The sequence below is a fragment of the Ammodytes marinus genome (assembly GCF_949987685.1).
Source record: "Ammodytes marinus genome assembly, chromosome: 9".
NCBI classification, from domain to species: domain Eukaryota; kingdom Metazoa; phylum Chordata; class Actinopteri; order Uranoscopiformes; family Ammodytidae; genus Ammodytes; species Ammodytes marinus.
In genome coordinates, this window is record NC_137213.1 from 15,619,859 (window position 1) to 15,642,597 (window position 22,739).

At 41.9% G+C, this 22,739-nt stretch overlaps 1 protein-coding gene across 1 annotated transcript in view; it reads left to right on the top strand.

Moving 5' to 3' along the window:
- Positions 1-1,300: 1,300 nt before the first annotated feature.
- LOC307255360 (adenylate cyclase type 1-like) overlaps positions 1,301-22,739 on the top strand; it is a gene marked incomplete at both ends in the record, with an annotated part of 40,720 nt that continues 19,281 nt past the window's right edge. The window contains 4 exon segments of the mRNA XM_080034042.1: positions 1,301-1,909; positions 5,441-5,590; positions 5,979-6,097; positions 14,142-14,253. Coding sequence (XP_079890168.1) covers positions 1,301-1,909; positions 5,441-5,590; positions 5,979-6,097; positions 14,142-14,253 — 990 coding nt within the window.

Below are 22,739 nucleotides of genomic sequence, written 5' to 3' on the forward strand. Positions count from 1 at the left end.
TCATGCGCGGCCAGACTTTTTTTTGGTCTCTCAATTTGGTCGACTGCCAAACACTCTACTTCACTGTTTCTATTTTCACTCCACCCTATCCATTTCTCTCTCTGTCTCTCACTTTGTTTACCTGCCACACTGTGCGTGCTCATTCAGTGGCTGAGTTATTTCAGTGAGGGCTGGAATACCAACAGCTGAGAGAGAGGGAGCGAGAGAGAGAGAGAGAGAGAGAGAGAGGGAAAGGGGGATGGGAACATAAGGCATGAGTGTCCTGGTAGCATGGTGGAGTGCTGGACTTTGGCATATCCCATCCATCTGTTACTTTCTTACACCCTCTCTGCCACAGACGGGTCATGGCAAAGGCAGCCTCTGTGACGGATGACTAAAGGTTTCCTGGTTAATGAATGAGACAACAGCCCCTGAATGCCAATAGGCTGCTGATGCTGATGCTGAGGGACTGACTGACTGACTGACTGATTGACTGACTTTCTGGCAAACACAGAAATCATACTATGAATGGTATGCACGCATCATATCCCATGTCTGACTGTGCCAGCCAAATCCAGGTGGTGGTGCCAGCTCAGGAGAATCTCTATACTGAGAAATGTCACCAATCATGTTCTGTAAAAGCACAGGACATATTTTAAATAAAAAAGGACCAATGAAAAAATACAGATTTAAAATGATAAATAAATACATTACATTGCGTAGGCTTTATAGGCTAATGATGGGAAACATGTCATGTGTGTGGGAGAGGAAAGGGACTTTGCAATTATGGATGATGCATGCTCTGTGTTGTGTGAGATTGGTGAGGGGAGCTGTGCAGTCGTACCAGTCAAATCGTCTTGACTGTGCTGTTGAGTAGCTGAGACCTGTCTTATCTTCACCTCATAATGCGCAGGCGTGATCCTATCTGAGCCCCGCAAAAAGCTTCTACCATCTGAACTAGACGTCGTGTGCGCTGCTCTTCTTTGAGCGCCCGAACGAACGCTTAAAAAAAAAAAAAAAACCCAACAACATTTTGGATAGTGTAGATATATTTGAGGATCGTACGCAAATACAGCCGGGACATGACGGTTTGTTTGGTGTGTGATCTCTTCGAACAACACAATTCAACCTGTGGATAGTGTGTGGCTGGCGCGCGTCTGTGGCCACCGGCCAGTCAAAGGCGATCTGGGACGCTCTGCCCTCCAGCCCTGCTCTGCTGTGCGCGTCTTTTCCCTGCTTGGCTCCGAGTCTGTGTGTCGGCGGCGTTGGGATCCGGTTGTTTTTCGTTTGACCTCAAAGCGGGTGAGCAGGTATTCAGTTTATGAATGGCACTGACATGGAGGAAGTACCGTTTCAGAAAGTCAAAACCAGGCGGAAGAAGAGTCACTGTCCACCGGGTGTCCCTCTGACCACCATCGTGTGCGAGGACGAGTTCGACTGCAAGGAGTTCGAGTCCCTCTTCCAGAACTACAACCTGAAGCTGGAGCAGACGTCCACCCTCAAAGCGCTGGCCGTGCTCATCTTCATGTCCTCGACACTGGCCGTGGTGGAGTTGCTGTCCGGCCCCAGCCTCACCATCCCCAAGGGTTCCCATCCGGTCCACTGTGTCGTCTTCGTGTCCCTGTTCATCGTAACTAACGTCAAGTATCTGCAAGTGACTCAGCTGCAGCAGATCGTCAACCTGACGCTGCTGTTCAGCTTCACTTTCTCCTTCCTCTGCTGCCCCTTCTCGCTGGGCGCCATCGGGTTCGAGCCGCCGACGTCCCCGGAGCAAGGCGTGTGGCAGCTCATCCTGGTCACCTTCGTCGCCTACGCCCTCCTACCTGTGCGCACTCTCTTGGCCGTCGTGTTGGGAATAATGGTCTCCGTCTCGCACTTGATTGTGACCGCCACTTCGGTCACAATGAAAACCCAGAAACTGTGGAGAACGGTACGTATAGGCCATACAGTATATACATATATAATGCTACACACGTCCATTGTGGTGCTTTTTTAGTTAGTATGCCGTGTTCATATTTATTTTAATTTTTTTATTCTAACTTCGACAACATGTCTATTATGATCATTATTTCAGTTTCATCTCCACACTATATAAAGTACAATGAGAGATAATATAGGCCAGTGCAGTTAAGCATTGATTCTAATCTAGTGTAGTCTATTTAGACGTCAGTTCAGCACCAAGGACAGCTCCCTGTGGTTAGGCTTGATTGGATTTGCTCAGGCTTTGATCGAGTTCGACGAAAGTGTCATTCTGCCAGGACCTCCTTTGGTTAAAAAGAAAAGAAAAAGGACCATCTAGCTCATGTCAGCGAAGCCAAGGCGTGAAGTTAAAATTGTGAGCCCTAAATTAGGATTTTAGATGAGAAGCTTGATCATAACTTCTATGGTGGACAAACTCAAAGAATTTCAGCATGAACACAGAACGGCCAAAAAGTTTACCTGTGAGAAATTGTACACATTTACTGAGGTAGAGTTATAGTCAACCTCTATAAAAGTGTAGTTGTGGCGATGCATACTGTTTATTCTGTACACACAAAGAGAGAAAAAGGAGTGAGAGAAGCATTATGTCCACTCATGGCGCTTTCCCTCGAGATGTGTTCCAGCCAGCAGCTGAGACGGAAGAACTAGAGTGATTTCCTGGTAGCACCACAAGTGGGCCAAACAGAGGGGCACACACACACACACACACACACACACACACACACACACACACACACACACACACACACACACACACACACACACACACACACACACACACACACACACACACACACACACACACACACACACACACACACACACACAAACACCAGACTATATGCCTCCCTTATGAAAAGGAGGGCAAAGTCATGCCACTACTGAGCTTAAATAGAAATCGGTACTCCACTCTCTGCATATTTATATCCCTGTACTTTTTCTGTGACAGTGAAAAACACGCACACACACACACACACATACACACACACACACACACACACACACACACACACACACACACACACACACACACACACACACACACACACACACACACACACACACACACACACACACACACACATTTCTGATTGTCACCAGTTGTGAGGAATATGTCACGTCAGTCAAACCCTCCAGGGGGGGAAAGGGAACACATTTCTCCCTCCGTGCGGCACATGACAGGAAAATTGTGCATTTCTTGGAAAAACTCAATTGAGATGCAATCAGTTCATGACACCCTGGGCTGATGGCAGCTGTATTTGAAGAGGAGATTGTTGTCCCTGCATGTAGGCTAAAGCTATACGATACCGGCATAGCCTTGTGAAGGACAGTGTTAGCTGGACTACCAGAGATAGCTAATCCATTAAGCTTAGAGATGAGCTGTGTGGCATGACCCCGCACAGCCCAGGCTTGCACCAAACCACCCACCTAGGTCCCAGCCACTCTGTAGCCTACAAGTGCTGCCTGCTTTCATGGCTCTGTCTACCGGAGATATCTTACTCCTTAAAGCAGGTGTGGCAGAGAATTTAACATGGAAAATAGGTTATTTCTAGTTCCCTATCAGATCTTGTACTGTTATACCTGGATATTAATTGTCAATGAAATAGACTGTTTAGTGACATATTGTATTGATACATCAAAGAGTTTGGCGTAATACAATTTGTAATAGCATTAGTATGAAAACAACAAAGGCTTAATTTGACAAATAGAAAACAACAACGCTGAACAACTAATATATATAGTATGAGTCCCCTATTTATGGCACCTTCCCATTATAGAGCTATTATGACATGCTTTAAACAATGTAACCAGTCCCAGGGAGTTCAACAACTGTACAAGGGTGATTTCATGTTTGGAAATGAAAATAAAAGAACTATTAACTTTAATCCAAGAGGAATACAATGCTATTGGTATATATTCACCACCTTAACAGTTATTATTAATTAATTTATCATTATTATTGTATTTACACATTCAAAGTTAATGTTATGGTTGTAATTTCCTCACTGCATAAAACTACAGTCTCATAGGGTCAGTTATGACCAGTTATTATCCCCACATATAAACAGAGGATTGAGTGTTTTAAACTGGATGTCCACATTTACTTACTCTAGACTGCAAAGCAACTTTAGCATAATTTGAACAAGTTGACGGTTGCGAGCAATGCTGCCAAGCACAAAGACATACTGCCGCTGCCAAAAACAGTCTTTTCAAGGCAATCCATTATTCATTGGACCGGGAAAATGCTGTCCGTGGCAATAGAAGTTATTTTACATTGAAGTAGTTGCGCATGTATCATACAAGGCTTTGACAGTGTATTTATGATGCTTGCAAATGCCCCGATATGATACTATAATTTTTTTACAAGTGAAGTGTAATACATTTTGTAATAGCTTTTTCCTGAGGTCAAATATGTTCCACCGTTGACTCATGATGGATCACCTGAGCCATGAAGAGAATGAATTCCTTGATTCTTACGAATGTATAATTACGGCCCAGGCCCAGGGTGACAGCTTGCTAGTGTACACTCTCGAACTGAATCTAGGACCATGTTTGATTTGTGTACAAAGCCACGGCCAGCCGACCGCAGTCAAAAGAGCTCTCTTTTCGAGGTGTCCTGCACAAGGTTGAAGCAGTCATGCTGCTGTGCTGGGCTGTGATGGATGAACCCCAGCACGGACTTAAACCTGCTTTAATGGCACAGACCCCAACATAGAGAATTATTAGGGCCTGCTAACCCCTCGTACTTATCTCTCAGATTGGAAGACGTTTTTGTTTACTAGATTTAGTTTTGAATGGTTATACATAGCTGTATGCACTTTATACTTAAAATCTAATATGTTATCATGGCATAGTTTGTTGTGCATAAATTCTATTCCATAAAAGGTAACACTTTACACATGTTATCAAATTAAATGCAATTTTATTTATCCCCACAGGGGCATTTGATTGCAGCAGCTTTTGAACCAGAACAACAGATCAGAAAGAAAAACTCTAAAACACAGTTAATAACAAAACAAGAATGCTTCCTAGTTCAAAATTAATTCTAGGATTGTGTGTAGAATAGTTATAAATTACAGCAATAAGAAAATATATACAAAGTATTAATTTAACTTAACGTAACCTTAACCCTTGTTTTGAGACCTAGAAAGTAGGGGCACACTTTCAAATGTTTAAACATGAATGCGTATGTGCATATATTATTACTGTAAACAGACACATACAAATGCACTGAACACGCAAAGACAAACGTATGAGCAAAGTATATCAATTAATGGACATATTTAAGATGACATTTTCTGCACATTTATGAAAATACAAATCCACAATTTATTCATTCCGTGATACATAAAATAAGACATAAATAAACGGTCTGTACTTTACAGCAACTGCCGATGTGCCGACTGTATGTGTCTTTAACAACTGTAGTGTACTTAAAAAAATGAAATCCGTGATTTTCATGGTTTGTTTCCATTTGCAGTTGGTTGCCAACACAGTGCTGTTCACCAGTGTCAACCTGTCAGGACTGTTTGTGCGTATCCTGACAGAACGAGCCCAGAGGAAGGCCTTCCTGCAGGCTCGCACCTGCATTGAAGAGAGACTCCGCATGGAGGATGAGAATGAAAAACAGGTAAAGGCTCATGTGTGCAATGCTGAACCTATTGGTAAAACCATATATGTGTGTCTATGTTTCTCTACTTCTCCCAGCCCATTCTCTATCCATCTCTCTCTCTCTCTCTCTCTCTCTCTCTCTTGGGCCGTGAGTCATTTCAACACATTATTCATTTCTGTTAGATTTCATGCCTTTTTGTCTAGCACATTTCTTATCGCTACCAACACTTTGTCCTATGATAACTTTGCCTCGTTTGACTGTATAAATGTATATTTAAACTTACTTTATCTCTTATGTCTCTCTTTTGAACACACACACACACACACACACACACACACACACACACACACACACACACACACACACACACACACACACACACACACACATATATATATATACATAGGAGCGCCTGCTAATGAGTCTGTTGCCCAGGAACGTAGCTATGGAGATGAAAGAGGATTTCCTGAAGCCCCCAGAAAGGATCTTTCACAAAATCTACATCCAGCGCCATGACAATGTCAGGTAGGATCCTCATCACATCAACACAACCGCAGCCACAAGCTCAGAGACATTTAAAGCTTAGCTGTAAATGGACTTAACTAGCACCGCTTTTAACAGGGGTATTTAGAGATACTATATCCTCCTTGTTGGAGTGTTTCCAACTGAAATAGTGGCCTAAACGCTGTCTCAAAGCGTCACGATGCATGCTAAATAGGAACTATATGACTTGTCCAAACGTGTCCTATGGAAAGAACACTGAGGGATACACAGTATATCAGTGTAGTGTGAACCGAAACCAACAGGGTCCAAAAACACAAGGAGCGCCCCAAACTTCGAAAACTGAAATATTAAATTCTACACAATATCAAGGGCTATTCCCCGTCCCACTGGAGCCCAAACACATTAGGGTTGTACTCTCCCAATGTTTAACATAGAGTTATGACAGAGGAATGCTACATACAGTAGAGCAACGGGGAACTAACTAAATCCGGTCATTATTTCCTGCTGTGCTAATTCTAATATGGCATTGGTGCATCTGCCAACTTCTGGGCCATCATATCTCAATAGCCCCCCGAGAGGGAAGAAAGGCTTTTGGAGTTAGGGATCCTACTGGGAAAAAAGAAAGGCCGATTAAATAATGCTTAGTGACGACGACATTCCTCTGGCACTTGTGCAATGTCCTGCACAGTTGCCAAATTCCTGACAGTTGGGGAGCGATATGTTCTGTCTTTAGATACTTACTTTTTGCTAACGAGTTGACAGCTATGGAATCCCAATTGCAAACCGCTATAGGTCTTCAGCATGAAAGATACAAATGATCTCAAACTAGGTACCGCATACTGTCTAGCTGCAAGAGGTAGCTCATGGGTGTTATCTCTCTCTCTCTCCCTCTCTCTGTCTCTCTCTCCTTTATCGGTTCCTGTGTCTCTCTTTGAGAAAGTTTCAGCAGCTGCTTTTCCGGGAGGCCTTAGCTATGCTGTGTCAAAATAATGCTTCAGGCTTGTAGAAGAAGTTGTTGGAAGGGCATGATGCCCTAGGTAAATCCCCCACCTTCTTGTCTTCCTTTCATCATCTTTGCCAGACATTTTTTTTTTACCTCAGATCCTTTATGTAAAAAAAAAAAGTTACCAAAATGTAAACATACTCCATTACAAGTTAAAATCCAGCATTCAAAATACTATATATAACATTATTGCTAGAAACATGTATCTTAGGTAGCAGCAGGATCACATCTGCCAGTGTTATATTATTATTTATATTTATATTTATTGTTTTATTACTGTATTATATTTGTTGATACATCAATAAGGTTTAAGCTTCATTTAATGTTGAAACCATTTGAGGGAGCTTATCTTACTGCTTCATTGGGTAGTTTTACTTCAAGCAACAAATCAACTGTTTTAAAGTGATGATATGTTTTGTGTGTAAAACAGTCTGTGAAGTAGAAAAATTAAGTATAAATGGAAATACAAGTTAGGTACAAGTTCCTCTCAGTTATACTTAGTTATAAGTATAATACTTTACTCATTGTATTTATTTACAATCCACCAATGCAAATATACACATTAGCATTTCATCCCTGACACTGTGGTTGGCTTGGTTTGACCATTTAACCTTTATCCGCAACATGTAAAAAAAAAGATATTACATTGACTGCTATCTACAAACCTGATTATGTTTTCAATGGTCCTTTACATCTACTTCAATATGCGTTTCCTATTGAAATGGTAAAGGTAGAGTCAGCGATTCTGGAGAATGCTTGTTTCCAGTGTTAATACAGAGCCTCGGCTCCGTAAAAAGGGCATGTTGCTAGCTACGTTGGGACCCTTTTTGTTTACATACCATTTCTTTACAGAGCTGTTTACTGAGTCGGCTGTGTATTAACACCAGATTATTTTTTTCAGCGCACACACAGTACAGACAGGTTAACTGACCGTGAGGAGATATTTCCATCAAAGCGTTGACCAGAATCCCTGACTCCGCCTTTAAATCTCCTCTATGACACTCATCAACATTTCACTGTTGCCTAGTTCTTCGCTTCTCCTCTTCCTCCTCTCCCTGTGTGTTCTCAGAGCAGCAGGGAGGCTCGAGAAGAAGAGTTTGCTTAGCCCCGGGATTAAGTTGCTAAAGGGGATTAAATGCAATGGAGACTATTCTGGTTGCATAACGCCGTGTGCACGTGCGGCGGTTAAATATGGACACGTCTCGGTGGAGCTCTGGTGATTGCTTTGGGTGCCTTGAACTCCTTCAGATGGCGTCACCCTTTGAGAGTGATCCAGACTGGATGACTGATTTATGTGATTTGGGTGGACTGTAATTAGAAAACAAACAGTGTGCAGGCACAATGTACAATGAGTTTTCTTCATTACGTTGAGACTGTGGGCAGCGTGTGATCTGATTAAAATCCTGCCAGGGGGGATATTGTAGTGATCAGTCACCAATATGACTCCAAAAGTCACAAGCCTGAATTTTATTTAGCAAGATGTGTTGGATATTATAGTCCTGTATTGACATTAACTTATTTTAATTTATCAATCGATCTGAAAACAAAAAGCCCATACAAAAACAATTCATTCTTAATCTTACAAACTGCATTTGTATTATTTACACAGCCAATAATGTGAAAACAGTGATCAATTATGACCATGCACTGTTGAATATCACGTTGTTCTTTTAATTAAAGAGCTTTCAGATTGATCATCACAGTATAATTTAGCAACCCATCCATTGCTAATGTCTAGTCTCTTTATGAATAACATTGCAGTGAGTCGACCCTCACACATACACTAAATGCACACATCATGCCAGTAAAAGGCAATTCCTGCAATGAAGGCATCAGCTTTACACAATGGATATATCGTTGTTCACTTGGCATATAAAGTAGGAAGCTTTTAATGACAATCATAATCTTCACTTCATTTTGCATTCAATACTTCCAAAACTGAATGAGTTCAATGATTTTAAAAAGGTCAGAACAATCTAAACAATGTCATTCTGTTTCAAAGACGACCTGCTTGGGTCACTGTCAGGAGGTTTTGTAAAATTTGTAGACGCTTACTCTCTGGTTTCGCAAATAAGTTCCAAGTTATCCCTCTGAAATGAATGGTGAGTACCTGCATGCCATTCTGTGCTACCCCCTCTTTTATTGGCCCTACGTCAGCACATACGTACGCCGCCCACATACTGGAACTCCAGAGGGGCCACCGTCCAATGTTAACCTTTAAGTTGCCACGTCGCTCTTGTCTTTGGCTATGTGATTAAATTGAAATCACATCCGCCAAACTAGCTACAGCAAAGCCTACCATTGAGGGGTGAAAGAGGAGATTAGCATAACTGGGGCGGGAAGAGGGGAATAATTTACCTGGTATATGTGCCACTGGAGAGGAAATAATGGAAGCGTGACAGAGTTCGAGTTCGACAAGTTGGCAGAAATGGGAAAAAATTGTGTTTGTATAACATTGCTTAGTCATTTGATTTGTAGTGCTGTGGATAATGGAATTCGCTCAGACAGACGTGCTTTACACCCTAAAAAAGTGAATATGGCAAAGTACAGTACAGTACATTACAGTACAGTTTGGTGTATGCAATGGCTGCGGCAAGAGTCACTTATTGCTGTTGCCAAAAGTGCTGCTGCAGTGTTTGTTTTGAAGGTTTTTTTAATGCAGGAAATTCAAAATCAATACAGAAGTTCCCACTGTGAAAACATAAGGTGTGAGATTGCTCCGGTAAACGTATTCTAAACACGACAGCAACTTCTGTGTTAACTGTCAACAGTATGTCCACTAGTTAACATTAAGCATTAGTGACTAACCGCAGATTTTACATACAGGTGTTCTGAAGAATAGGATTTAGAAAATCAATGTGTCGTCAAAAGATAATCAATGTGGGGGCGCCCTTAGCTCAGTTGGTAGGGCGTCCCCCCCCCCCCCGGGCCGGGCCCAGCAGCAGACCCGGGTTCGATTCCAGCCCGCGGTCGTTCTCTGCACGTCACTCCCCTCTCTGCCCCATTTCACCTCTGTCTCTCTGCACTATCAATAAAAGCATGTAAAATGCCAAAACATATCTTAAAAAAAAAGAAAAGAGAATCAATGTGTAGTCATTAGTCAAAAACAATCCCTAGTTACCTGTGTGTCTGCCCTAGCACACTGATGACCAAGGCGACTTGTGTATTCTCCTATTTATTGTATGTTATATTTATTATATGTTTTATGTACATTTATGATGTGCTAAGTGTAACCACCTGCTCCTGATGGTAAGGTTTTTTATTCATAAACATTTTAAGAGCTGAATAAGGTTTTACTTGGCCCGGGGAGACAGCTTCTATTTGTATCTTGTTTGTTTACAAGCACAAAGTTTGAACCGACTAAAATCTGACTTGTTGTCAAGTAATTATCGTTGCCTTTCCAATTAATCTCGGGTCGGTTGCCTATACCTGGCCCTGGCTGTGCTAAAAGTCTGTCTCAGTCACTATGAGCTGAAACAAGATGTTTTTTCATTCATTACAATAGATATGCTGAATATGGGCTGAATAAAAAGCCCTCCTGTTGCGTCTTTCCAACAAAGCATATATATAGATTTCTGACCTCAATGGAACCCAGGCCTGAAGATTTCATGAGAATCATTAGAAACTGGGATGCTCTCTGCAGCACGTCATGGCAGGTGTATGCTTTATGCCGAGAGACATGTAGGAGCCGCAGTTGTATGTTAATAGTGTGCTATGTTTACAGGGTGGTATGTTCCCGAGCCCCATATGTTTCCAGGGTGCTGTATTCTCCAGTTTGATATTCTGTTAACACACATTACTTTAACTTTACAAATATGTTTTGTTTTGACTCATTTTTCCAGGGACCTACTGTATGTCCAATGAATTACATACATATCTCACTTGTGTCACTATTTTTGCTTCCACCTTCTGACTGACAATGACAGCACTGTTCAATTTAAATGCTCACACACAGACTATAACAAAACCTATTTACAAATGATGGTCTCGGTAGCTAGGAAACTCAACTCTTGACTAGGGGTTGGGGAACTTGAATAATGGTATGGTCCACAGAGTAAAGTGACTGAACTCTTTAAAAAAAGTGAGCAGGGCCCAGTTTCACCAACCAGTGACGACGAAGTGAGGAGGGAATTCACAGCCCTGTGTCCCCACACAATGTATTTTTGATATATGAGAATATTCAATATAAACTACTCGGTACAGACGTTGTTGTGCTACTACTAAAATGTGCCATTTTCAAAAAATCACAGGCAAAATTTGTCCTGTAATCTTAGCAGCCAGCAGTATGTGGAAACTGGCAGATCAGGCATGAAACATAATTTGTTGTGTTAGTTTGAGGGATTAAAGGAATACTTCACCCATACGGAACCGGCGTTTTTGTGAGGGCAGATTTATTTGTAAACTATCTAATTGATCTGTTTTTCATATGTATATTACATCAGTTTAACACATGTGCATTTCCTCTAAGAAATGTGCTGACAAAACAGTTGCTTAAACTATTTTAATGTTTATTGTGGCTGACCACAATAAACCACAATGTGGCTGACCACAATAAAACCCTGAGACCTGTTTACTCTATTAACCATCTGTTAGTTGACATCCCGGTTGTTGAAGGGGGCCTTAAATAAAGTCTGACCAAAAGATATTTGTCAGTCCCATCGGGGGCTGACCGTGTAGGTCTGAAGCTTTACACTCTGTACTCTATTGTTTTGTCTTATTATAAATGTAATTACATTCTTAAATTCTCTGTGAGTTTAGTTTTCTATTATAGCATGTCGGAATATAGAATTTCCTCGACAGTTTTATCATTATAAAATCACTATTATAATATAATGAATGAGGTTTTTCTTCCCTCAGTCTTTCCTCAGTCTTCCCTTGGCCCAGCTGTCCTGATAATCCTAACCCTATATTTGCCCAGTAGTGATGTCACTACTGGGCAAAATGTAGGGTTAGACTCTGGCTGTGTCTTGATTCAGAGACCACGCACTTGGTAGGACGCAGTCTCGCGGTCTATGAAGGCTATAGCCTATGAAGGCCGATTTTAAGGCCGGTTTTAAGGCCAACGAGCCTTGTTAAACGAGACGGTCTCCGCAGGTCTCCGTTTACGAGCATTTCCGGTTTACGTAACAAGCCGTTACCTTGCGTGACGACTCGCCGCTCCTGTGCTGCCTAGCAACCCTGATTGCTGCCAACGGAGACAGCCCTGTCAGCGGAGGAAAAAAGAAAAATAAGTTGCCTACCAGACGAAAAGAAAAAAAAGTACAAGAAAAAAAGAAAGGAAGATAAAAGTTAAGAAGATGGAGCAACACGTTGCTGTTTTGTTATTTTTTATTTTATTTTATGCAATCTCTGAAAAAAACGCAATGAATCTTGGGATATGTTGGGCCACGAAGGATACATCTGATGCAGCCTTCAAAACTGCTTCAAAACTGTGAAACGAAGGCTGCATTTCACGACCGCATATGAGGAGCCTTGCAAGGAGCCTTGCAAATGGGACAGCCTTTGCGCGCCGCTATGACGCAATCGGTCTTCAAATGCAGCCTACGAGGCCGGTTCCAAGACCGCAACCCCTGAATCAAGACACAGCCAGTGAGACCATAAAATACTCTTTCTGCCTTTTCTCAGGCTAGGATGAACCGATTTCTAAAATGTTTGCACATTTATACTACATAGGATCTCAGAGTTCAATACACCTTCTTATTCCCACTGGTGAAGTAGGCCTTTAAATAACTGGGCATGTGTTGTGTTGGCTTATCACTCATAATAATTTTTTTTATTTTTATTTTTTTTATTCAGCTCCCTGCTCTGTTGTCGGGTAATTCCCTGCACACAGCAAAAGAGGCTTCCACTATATCCGTATATTCGCTATAGGGGCTCACTTAAGTTCTTTGCAGAGCTTTAGTGAATTAAACTTGAATGTACATATTTGACGTTTCAGATACTGTAGTTATCTGCCACAGATGGGTTGCCAATTAAAACATTCGCAAACCAAATCGAATGCAGTGCCCCCTTCGTTAACATCTGACATCTGCAGAGACGACAAACTGACATTTTAGCAGCTCAGGATCCAGCCACCCTGTCACATTGTGAAAACTCCGGCCCACCAGCAGCAGACAGCAGCCTACCGTCAGACAGTATACTAGAGCCAGCAGGGAGACATGCAAGTTGTTCTGGACAGTCAGAGTTTGATGACTAATCCCCCCCTTCACACCCTCTGTTGCCATACAGCACAGGGCAGATCCTTCAAATAAGTTCCTGCTCCACTCTGATGATGCAGATTGATAATGAGTGACCTCACAAGGGTTAGGAGGACGGTATTAAGAAGTTTTTTTTAGCACAGTAAAGTTATAACTAAATATGACGAATACGATCATCTTCTGCACAAATCAGAAGCAGCACAGAAGAAAACAAGCTTAGGGTGTACAAACAGTGAAACAAACCAACACAGACCCTTAATGCGACCCTTAAGTCGAGCTCTAAAACTTTTTTTGTAAAGAAGTTTTGATGATTTAAAATAAATACTGTGGCTATTGAGCAGTCTTATAGTTTTCTATAGTTTTCTATTTTTTACAACAAGGATAACACTTTCTTTTTTCTAAACTTCAGGCCTGTTGTGGAGAGCATTTCCCATGGGAGTGTTGAAGTGAAACTTTGAGGGCCAACGTTGCCCCTGTAGTCAATGAATGTTGATACAAGCTCCAATTTGAGTTTGCAAGCTAAAGGCTAACTAGCCTGCACTGGGAACGGGTACACCGATTCAGATGAGACATTTCTTTGATACCTGCTGAGTCATCCATGTCAGGACATTTTTTTTTTGCTGCTGCAGGGTCATTAATTCGGATGTTTGATTAGTTTGCTTTAAGCACATTATCCAAAGAGAATGTTCAAATTGACTTTGGCTCAGGCTTCCCTAATGTCATTTTAAAACAAATTCCTGCGAGCTAATATGATCAGGCACCCAATCATCTTGTTTTATGCAGACGGTATAACATGCTGCGATAAATAACTAGCGTCGACTCAAATGCTTTTTTCTCTCTCTTTCTCTTTCTCTTTCTGTTTCAGCATCCTGTTTGCAGATATAGTCGGTTTCACAAGCCTGGCCTCCCAGTGCACAGCCCAGGAACTGGTTAAACTGCTGAACGAGCTGTTTGGAAAGTTTGATGAGCTTGCCACGGTGAGTCTGCTTCCCCTCCTTGAACACACATCCCTCAATTAGAGTCGAACGTTGCCATAGAAAGCTGCTGTTTTTCCCCTGTTTGTACACTTTGTCCAAACTTTGACACGGCAAAGACGTGTGCATGTGTGTGTGAGTGAGTGAGTGTGTGTGTGTGTGTGTGTGTGTGTGTGTGTGTGTGTGTGTGTGTGTGTGTGTGTGTGTGTGTGTGTGTGTGTGTGTGTGTGTGTGTGTGTGTGTGTGGGTGCACAGCTTTGGCCACAGGCGGTTGGCTAATGCTACTCTTGCAACAGCTAAGCATGATGTCACGGTGAATATTGGAAGCCCATATGATGCCTAATATGATTATCCAGTGCTTCATTGGAGGAAGAGTTGCCACAGCCACAGGCATCTTTAATCTAGGCCAGATTTATTGAGGGCTAAACTTTAGCCTCCACTCTGGTTGTGCGGGGCAAACTAAAGGGGCAGCAGAGTGTTACTTGCCCCAATCACAAGATTTCAGCACTGCCATCTGTCAGTATTTCATTTTTCTGTGTTGGAAATCCGCTCAACTTTTGCGATGAATTTGACTGCTGCTTTTAATCTAGTCGCTTTGGAATGTGACGTGTAGTGGTGTTACAACATATTTGAATCACAATACAATTGAGAACTTGACATGCTTTTACTCTTGCTCATGTGATTCAGTGTCAAAGCCCATCCCCCAAAAAAGGTGCGATGTCGTTCTCCAGCACTGAGTTTGGCTGACACACACAGTATCTTTGTTTGGTGAGGAGGTTGAGCCCCCTGCAGATCACCCTGCCACAGTCGCATCTACATGTAATCTGGCCTCTATTACTTACACTAGGCCCAAATCCATTAATCCACAGGATTACAACTAACCCTTTTTTTGCTTTCATAGAAGGTTTTACTTGGCCCGGGGAGACAGCTTCTATTTTTATCTTGTTTGTTTACAAGCACAAAGTTTGAACCGACTAAAATCTGACTTGTTGTCAAGTAATTATCGTTGCCTTTCCAATTAATCTCGGGTCGGTTGCCTATACCTGGCCCTGGCTGTGCTAAAAGTCTGTCTCAGTCACTATGAGCTGAAACAAGATGTGTTTTCATGCATTACAATACACACACACACACACACACACACACACACACACACACACACACACACACACACACACACACACACACACACACACACACACACAATCCCACACACACACACACACACACACACACACACACACACACACACACACACACACACACACACACACACACACACACACACACACACACACACACACACACACACACACACACACACACACACACACACACACACACACACACACACACTGCTGCACTTTCTATTAGAAGTCATGTCATGCCAACAAGTCTTGGCACTTTAATTCAAGCTTTTTCCTTCTACCGTCATTTCAAAGACGCTACGAATTCATTTGGGTTTTGAAATTATACATTTTCATTTTCATCTCCCAAAGTAGTTTGGCTACAGGAGATGTTTGTGAGCAATGTCAATTTCCCTGCTCTTGTGATTTGTTGCTGTTTCATCTTTTTGGTCACACAACAGAATAGATCAGCCTGATCTCACTTGAAAGCGGTCCCCGAACCATGCAACATTGTCATCAAATGTTCTGGCCATTCCCATGACCCAAAGGCCCCACTATAGCTCTGATCCACTTTGGCAGGAAATGGCAGTGCCAGTGACTCATAGCTGTGTGGTCACTATGGGCACGCAGGCTCTTTTTCCTTCCATACGAAGAGCGGGCGATGCCACATGGTCACTGGGCATCATCTTATAATACTATTCCAGCACCATCCCCACACACCACCTGTCCACTCTTTGGACTTGTCAAGCTGCATGGGAAGTGGGCCAGGGGACGCAGTGTTCTACGCAAATGCCGTTGATGCAGCAGTGGCCCAAGTCTCCTCTCCTCTCCTCTCCTCTCCTCTCCTCTCCTCTCCTCTCCTCCTAAATTTCTTGCCAAAAACTAATAAACCGCAGCAAATCTGAACATTATAAACAAACTAAAACCAAAACATATGTTCAGCTACCTTTCAAATTACACATGATTCCTGCAAGGAATACCTGACACAATATTTAGAAAAGCTTGAGCCTCCCCTGAGCTCAGAAACTCAGGAGACAGCACTATCACATTTACACTAGGAGAGAATAGCGGTTCCTGCTTGGAACTGTGCGATATTAAGTAGGGGGGCAGGTTGTTAAATGGAAAAAAAGCAGGGGAAATCCGCACACACACACACACACACACACACACACACACACACACACACACACACACACACACACACAGGGGCACAAACATCTCAGGAAAGGCTTTGAAACCATATCTCTACCCAAACTAGGTCTTTGAAAATATAACATTTGATTGACACACAATATTTATTCCTTACGTGAACTTGTAACATGTCAACATAAAGATAGCATTTTATTTATCTGCATAATTGTATTGGAGTACTTTGAGGGTTACAGGTGTGTGTGTTTTTTTTTAAATAGATTTATTTAAAAGAGGGATTACAAGAATGTAAAATGACATTTTACCTGGTGTTGTCTTTAGGCCCCCTCATTTAGATAAAACACTTCCTCTATTTGGCTGAGTTTCCAATAGCCCGTCCGGTGCCCGAAACAACAGCTTCTGTCGTTAGAGGGTGTCTGTGTGATTAATGTATTGTTGTTGTGATGCTATATAACATGAATAGCTCTGGACTGGATGTGCTTTTGTGTCTGCATGCATGTGTGTGTGTGTGTGTGTGTGTGTGTGTGTGTGCCATTGCTGTTTCCATGGAAGAGTTTCACAAAGCTTTCCATCCTTTTTGTCCTCTCGCAGCAACACCTCCCTGCATCACAGCATCATCCGCTCCTTGTTCCCGCAGCTTTTTGATTGACATGCAGCAGCCTACTTCCCTCAACTGTGTATTTTCTGCCCTGTGGTTTCTCTGCGCTCTCCCTCCCTCCCTCATGATTCCATTTTTAGGATGGCTCGATGATGTATCTATCTGCTGCCTCTCACTTCCTCGAGGAGTCAGAGTTCCCTTTTCATTCACATTTGAGTGCCTGTGCACGAATGACCAGTTGAAGTTTGCATAAATCGTTGGCATGTTTGTATCCCTGAGTTAAGACAAGAACAGTACATCAAGGAAGCATATCTGCCATTCAATTGTCAAAACTATTATCCCCTGTTTCAGTGATTTAATCAGTTGCCCAAGGAACTGGACCCTGTAGGAAATATTTTGTGAAACACGGGACAGTAAGCAACTCCTGTCAAGGGCCTCCAAACGTCAAGGGGTGGATACTCTTATTACTTGATTAACTTGAAGAACTGACAAACGAAAGACTCATCTCATCATTATTAACCTTCCATTGTAATCTCTGTGCGGAAACTAGTGTTTGTTTGTAAAGATTTCCTAAGCAGCAAAATAAATGATACCACAAACTACCAATTCTGCAAAAAGTTAACTTTAAAAAAACTAGTTCCAACTGCTTGGTAGGTGTGATCCTTTGTACATCTGCAGGTTTATATAATTAATAATCCCTTGCCAGGAAAAATATAACAGTTAAATGCGGTCAGAATGCTAATAAAAGAATTGTGATATTTTGAGCACACAAGGACTGCTCACTGCCCACGCTGTGACAGATGCCTGCCGGAAACTAAATCTTCTTGGGTGTAAACACAGCTCAAACAGACCTGTTTTTGGGTTAGTTTCATCATAAGCAGGCGAAGGACAACTGTCAAAGTCCTGTAGTTTTTCCTCAGACGCCTGTGCGCTAAAAGCTCTGTGGACTGAAAAAAAACCCTTACAAAAACGCGACGGCTTGAAATCCTGATGGAGAAGTGAAAAGAATGCTGTTGCAAGAAAATAAATATCATGGTGATGGTTGCTACTGCAGGGGACATAACAAAAAGAACAGACTTGCACTTCCTTTAGTTGGGAGACTGGCAAGATTACAAAAAGGGCGTCACAAATGAAGCAGCAAAGGTCGAGCTATTTAGTCACTAATCCTACACTTCCCATCATGCATCTCTTTTGTTTCCTTGTTAGCCCTTTTTCCAACAAGTAAACGCTGGCTTTTTTTGTTAACAGTATATACATGGTTTGCTCATCTTTTCCAATGCTTAGCCTCAGCCTATTCCCATGGACCGAGAGGGATTACCCTCGAAAAAATCGTTTCATCATGTAATTTTGATAGATAAATTATTATTTTACTTCATTATGGTAAATGTGAGATTGTCATAGCTGCCTAATTACTATGATTTACTTCTGATTAAGATAGAAGAGAGAGGAAAAATAGCAATGTTGGACCCTAGAGTGTGTGTTTGAAGTATTACTTACACAAATACACACTAACAGCAGCCCAAGAAAATTGGCTCCTTGTTTCCAATTCTGATCAAATATTCAGGAAAAACCGAGCTATCTTTGTTACTAAAGCAGAACATTTGCTATTTGTCATATCTGTTAAATATATCTACAGGGTTTGCTCCTCAGATCTCTAGCACCCGCTCGCTTCAACCCACCAGGTTGTGGTGGGAGTAGGAAGTGTTGATCCCTTATTCATTTGTTGTTGTAAATACATTATTGTATATGAATTCAAATCAATAACAGAGCCGGTGACAAAAAAGGGAAAATATCCAGTCAGAGGTGCAGGGCTGAGAGAACTTTGTTTTTTGCCCAACAGAGGACCCTTGCATTTAATCATCACCTGCCTATAACAATGAAATGTTGAAATAATTAAAGGTCAAAGTAGATTGAAATTGTGTTTCTTCGGTAAAACTATACAATTCAATAGGGGTAGGATATATTGACAGTTAATCAATTTACCCTTATTGTAAATTGTTAGAGTTTTTTATTTTTTTCAATTCTATAATGCCGTGATATGCAATGCATACAATAGTGGGATTGGCTGTTATTCGATTGAAATACAGTATATTGTTACATCTACATTCAACATTCAAACAAATTGAGAAGGGCACACTCAGAGATAGACAGTGACACAAATGTGGTGCCTCATGTCCTTTCAACCCCCCCTCAAAGCTACAGGACTGGACATCCTAATCTTAAACCCCATCAATAATGTGTACACAGCACTGATCTTTGTCTTTGTTTGAAAGACAAAGCACGTTGTGCACTGCTCTCCGCTTTGGGGACTTGTAGGAAATGAACTGCTGATTCTCTCAGCTGGCTCATCTTTTCCTTCGTAATCATTTACTGAATGTGTCCCTCCCCTCTCTGTGTCCTCTTTTGTCTCCCCCTCTTTGTCTGTGAGCACTGAAGTGGTGTTTGCTCATTTACATCTCTGCAAGCATTCAGGTACCTGGTACACTTTTAATGGTGCCACTCTCAATGTTTCCTAACCTAACTAAAAAAAACAACACACACATAACATAAACTATCCAAAGCAGTCCTCCAACAAATACTATATCTAATTTATGTCTAATGGAAATAGTGAATAGGTGTCAAATACTACCTTTCCCTAAAACTAATAATATATTTTCATTCTATGCTGATGACCACCCAGATTGCCCACAATGCTTCAGTCACATGATGGTGGTAATCCAGCTTGAAACTAAACCCTCACAGTGCAGATTAGCAAAGGAAAAGTACAGAGTAGGACACTACGTACGACGTACCAGGGCTATCCCTGCTTCCTGTAACTTCAACCTTGCCTATGCTATTAGCCCCATCTGTTGCTCCTCCATTATGACCTGAGTTACCCGCAAGACACCAAAGTGGATTCTGTTCATTAAATAAAGTTTGTAGCGCAAAAAGAAACTCAGCATGTATTTTGCAATTTATGTTCAATCACAGAAAAAAGTACAATTTAGGGTTAGGAAGAAAATTAAGCCCCACATTTGAAAAAACAGAACAAATAATCTTCAATGAGATATAAGATACAAACATATACAAATATTTACAGCATACAAATCAAAATTAGAAAAGGTATACTGTGTGTGCATACATGGCCAATGGTGTAGTTTCCTCATATTACAGACCAAAGTAACATAATCTACAGTATATATTTGTCTTACAGAGATTTGCCTATATTTATAGTATTTGTGCACAGTAGACGTGTGAAAACAACATCAATGAATATGTAATATTGTATTCTCAAATATTTTGAGCTCAATAGTCGATTTAAAATTCAATGTTCAGGGGAATATTTAACAGAACATGTCTCAAAGCAGTCGAAGCAGAACTACAGAGAGCTGCTCCACAGTCTTTAACATACTTACTGGATGTTGCCTCATTTCACTGCTGTGTGTGTGTGTGTGTGTGTGTGTGTGTGTGTGTGCGTGCATGTGTGTGTGTGTGTGTGCTTGCGCGATCATATGTGTGCGTTTGTACGTTTGTACTGAAGGATATATTGTACATGATCATCAGCACATGTGCTTCCATGCCGCTGAGCACTCAGTTATCGTGAAAGCAGCATGTAAACACAAGGCAAATAGGCGCTAACAAGCCCAAGCTATCTCTCCTTTTCTGAAACTCACACAGCTTAAAAATAGAGAATCCCTCTCGACACGAGCCCACCAATATGCATAATTATGAGTCTTTATAATGCATGGACAGCGACCCCATTACCTTCTTGGAGACAATACAGGTTTATGAGAAGGCGTCCACGGTGTTCCAGTCTCCCTGGTAAAATTAATGCCTGTTGTTAATATCCTCTAATAATGGGTTATATTTGTGAGACACCTTTCAATGCCTCTGCTTATTGTCAGCAACAAGTGAGTGACTAACCTTATTCCCTTAAGTGAGAGTAATCCATTGGTTTAGCACTGCATTGTGGGAACCATGTCAGCTTCTGTGTGAGTTCAAATTCTCAAAAGGTTTGCATGAGATAATGAACATGCTATAATAATATCTGTCCATGTGGGACTCCACTGAACCGTCATACAAAACTATATATTTGTATTGATTTATCAATTTGACTACACAGGTTTCTCCTATACATGAAGTCTTTGGGTTGAGACTAACGGTGGTATGGCCAATATGGATTAACTGACTGTACACAGAAAAAAGAGGGGCTACAGTAACAGTTTAACTTGCTTTTGTGCTTTCTTGAGTGAGATAGGAAGGTCCACACCACTCTTAATGTTTTAAACATCCAATATGAAGCTAGCAAGCACCTTAGCTAAGCGAATATAAACAGGGAAAAGACAAGTTCTTTTGCATTGGGGTTATGTGTAAGACAGTGACATATAATTGCAGAAAAGGCACAGATTGGTGGATACAAATCTACCAGAATGCAGGAAATTAAGTGTTTGACGGGGGATCACCCCCATACCCCCCACCTATCTGTCCCCCAAAATGTTGAAAGGATACCTAGCGCCCCTGCCCTGTATGAACGCAGGTTATTTCCTAGATATGTTGTTTTTATTTTTGGATTAAAAAGAAGGCATGTCAGTAAACGACATGTCTGGCCTTTAGTGCGATTCTCATTTCCGAGTGGCCCTCCACTCACACTAGGGCCGCGGCCCCGTGCCCAAGCTCATTTGCATACTAAAGTCTAGAACGTTTGGCTAGTGTGACCCCGCCATCCGTATTCCAGCACGGAACCGCCCCTTGGCCACGGCACACTTGGGAGAGGTGTGCCATGGCCAAAGTACAAATGCTAATGAGATGACATGCACACAAGGAAGCGCACAAGCAAGCGCACAGGCGGCGTTCCTGACGTGAATTTATTAAAGAGGACCTATGATACTTTTCGACTTTTATGACCTATAAACGTTGTTATAATGATTTATAGTCATGTTTAACCATAGAGTATCAAATAATTACGTACATGCATTTCGACGTATTCCCTGCTGACCGTCTGGGGTGGCTATGCAGAGCACTAAACACTATGGCAGCCGGTCGAGCCGAACTCGTTCAAATTTCTGGATAGTTTCTGTCACGCTCGGGTCGTTTCTGTCATGTTTCCATGTATGGTAATGCTGCCGCTCAAGCAAGCTCCGGCTGCATGCCCCCACCTTCCTGAAAATTTCCCGCTGCTGGAAGGAAGGTAACCAATCACAACAGAGTGGGGTTTGCAGCAGGGGGGGGGAGGGGCGGAGAAGCTCAAAGCAGTGTGTAGAGAGAGACTGCTGTGCTCGCTAGGGTAAGAGGAAGAGTGTCCCGAAAATCTGCATAGTTTTTTGTGATGTGATTCGTGTCAGGTTGCTCTATAGCAGTTTTTAACAAGAAATGAAGACCAGAAAAGTAGTATAATAGGATCTCTTTAAGGATGCATTGTCCGTTAACGTCCGCTGCCTTTCTAGTCGGCACCAGAATTGCCCACCACTTGGACTGTAGCTACATAAAATGTGTGAGAATTAACGTGTGTGTAGGCCTAGGTGTGGGCTAATAAAAGAGGGAGAGAGCTAAATAGGTGAGCGCAGAAAGCAAAGCAAAAAGGTTTTCGTGTCTACTCACGTTCGTCAGATGATTTTTTTCTTTTTCCTCCCGTCATAATA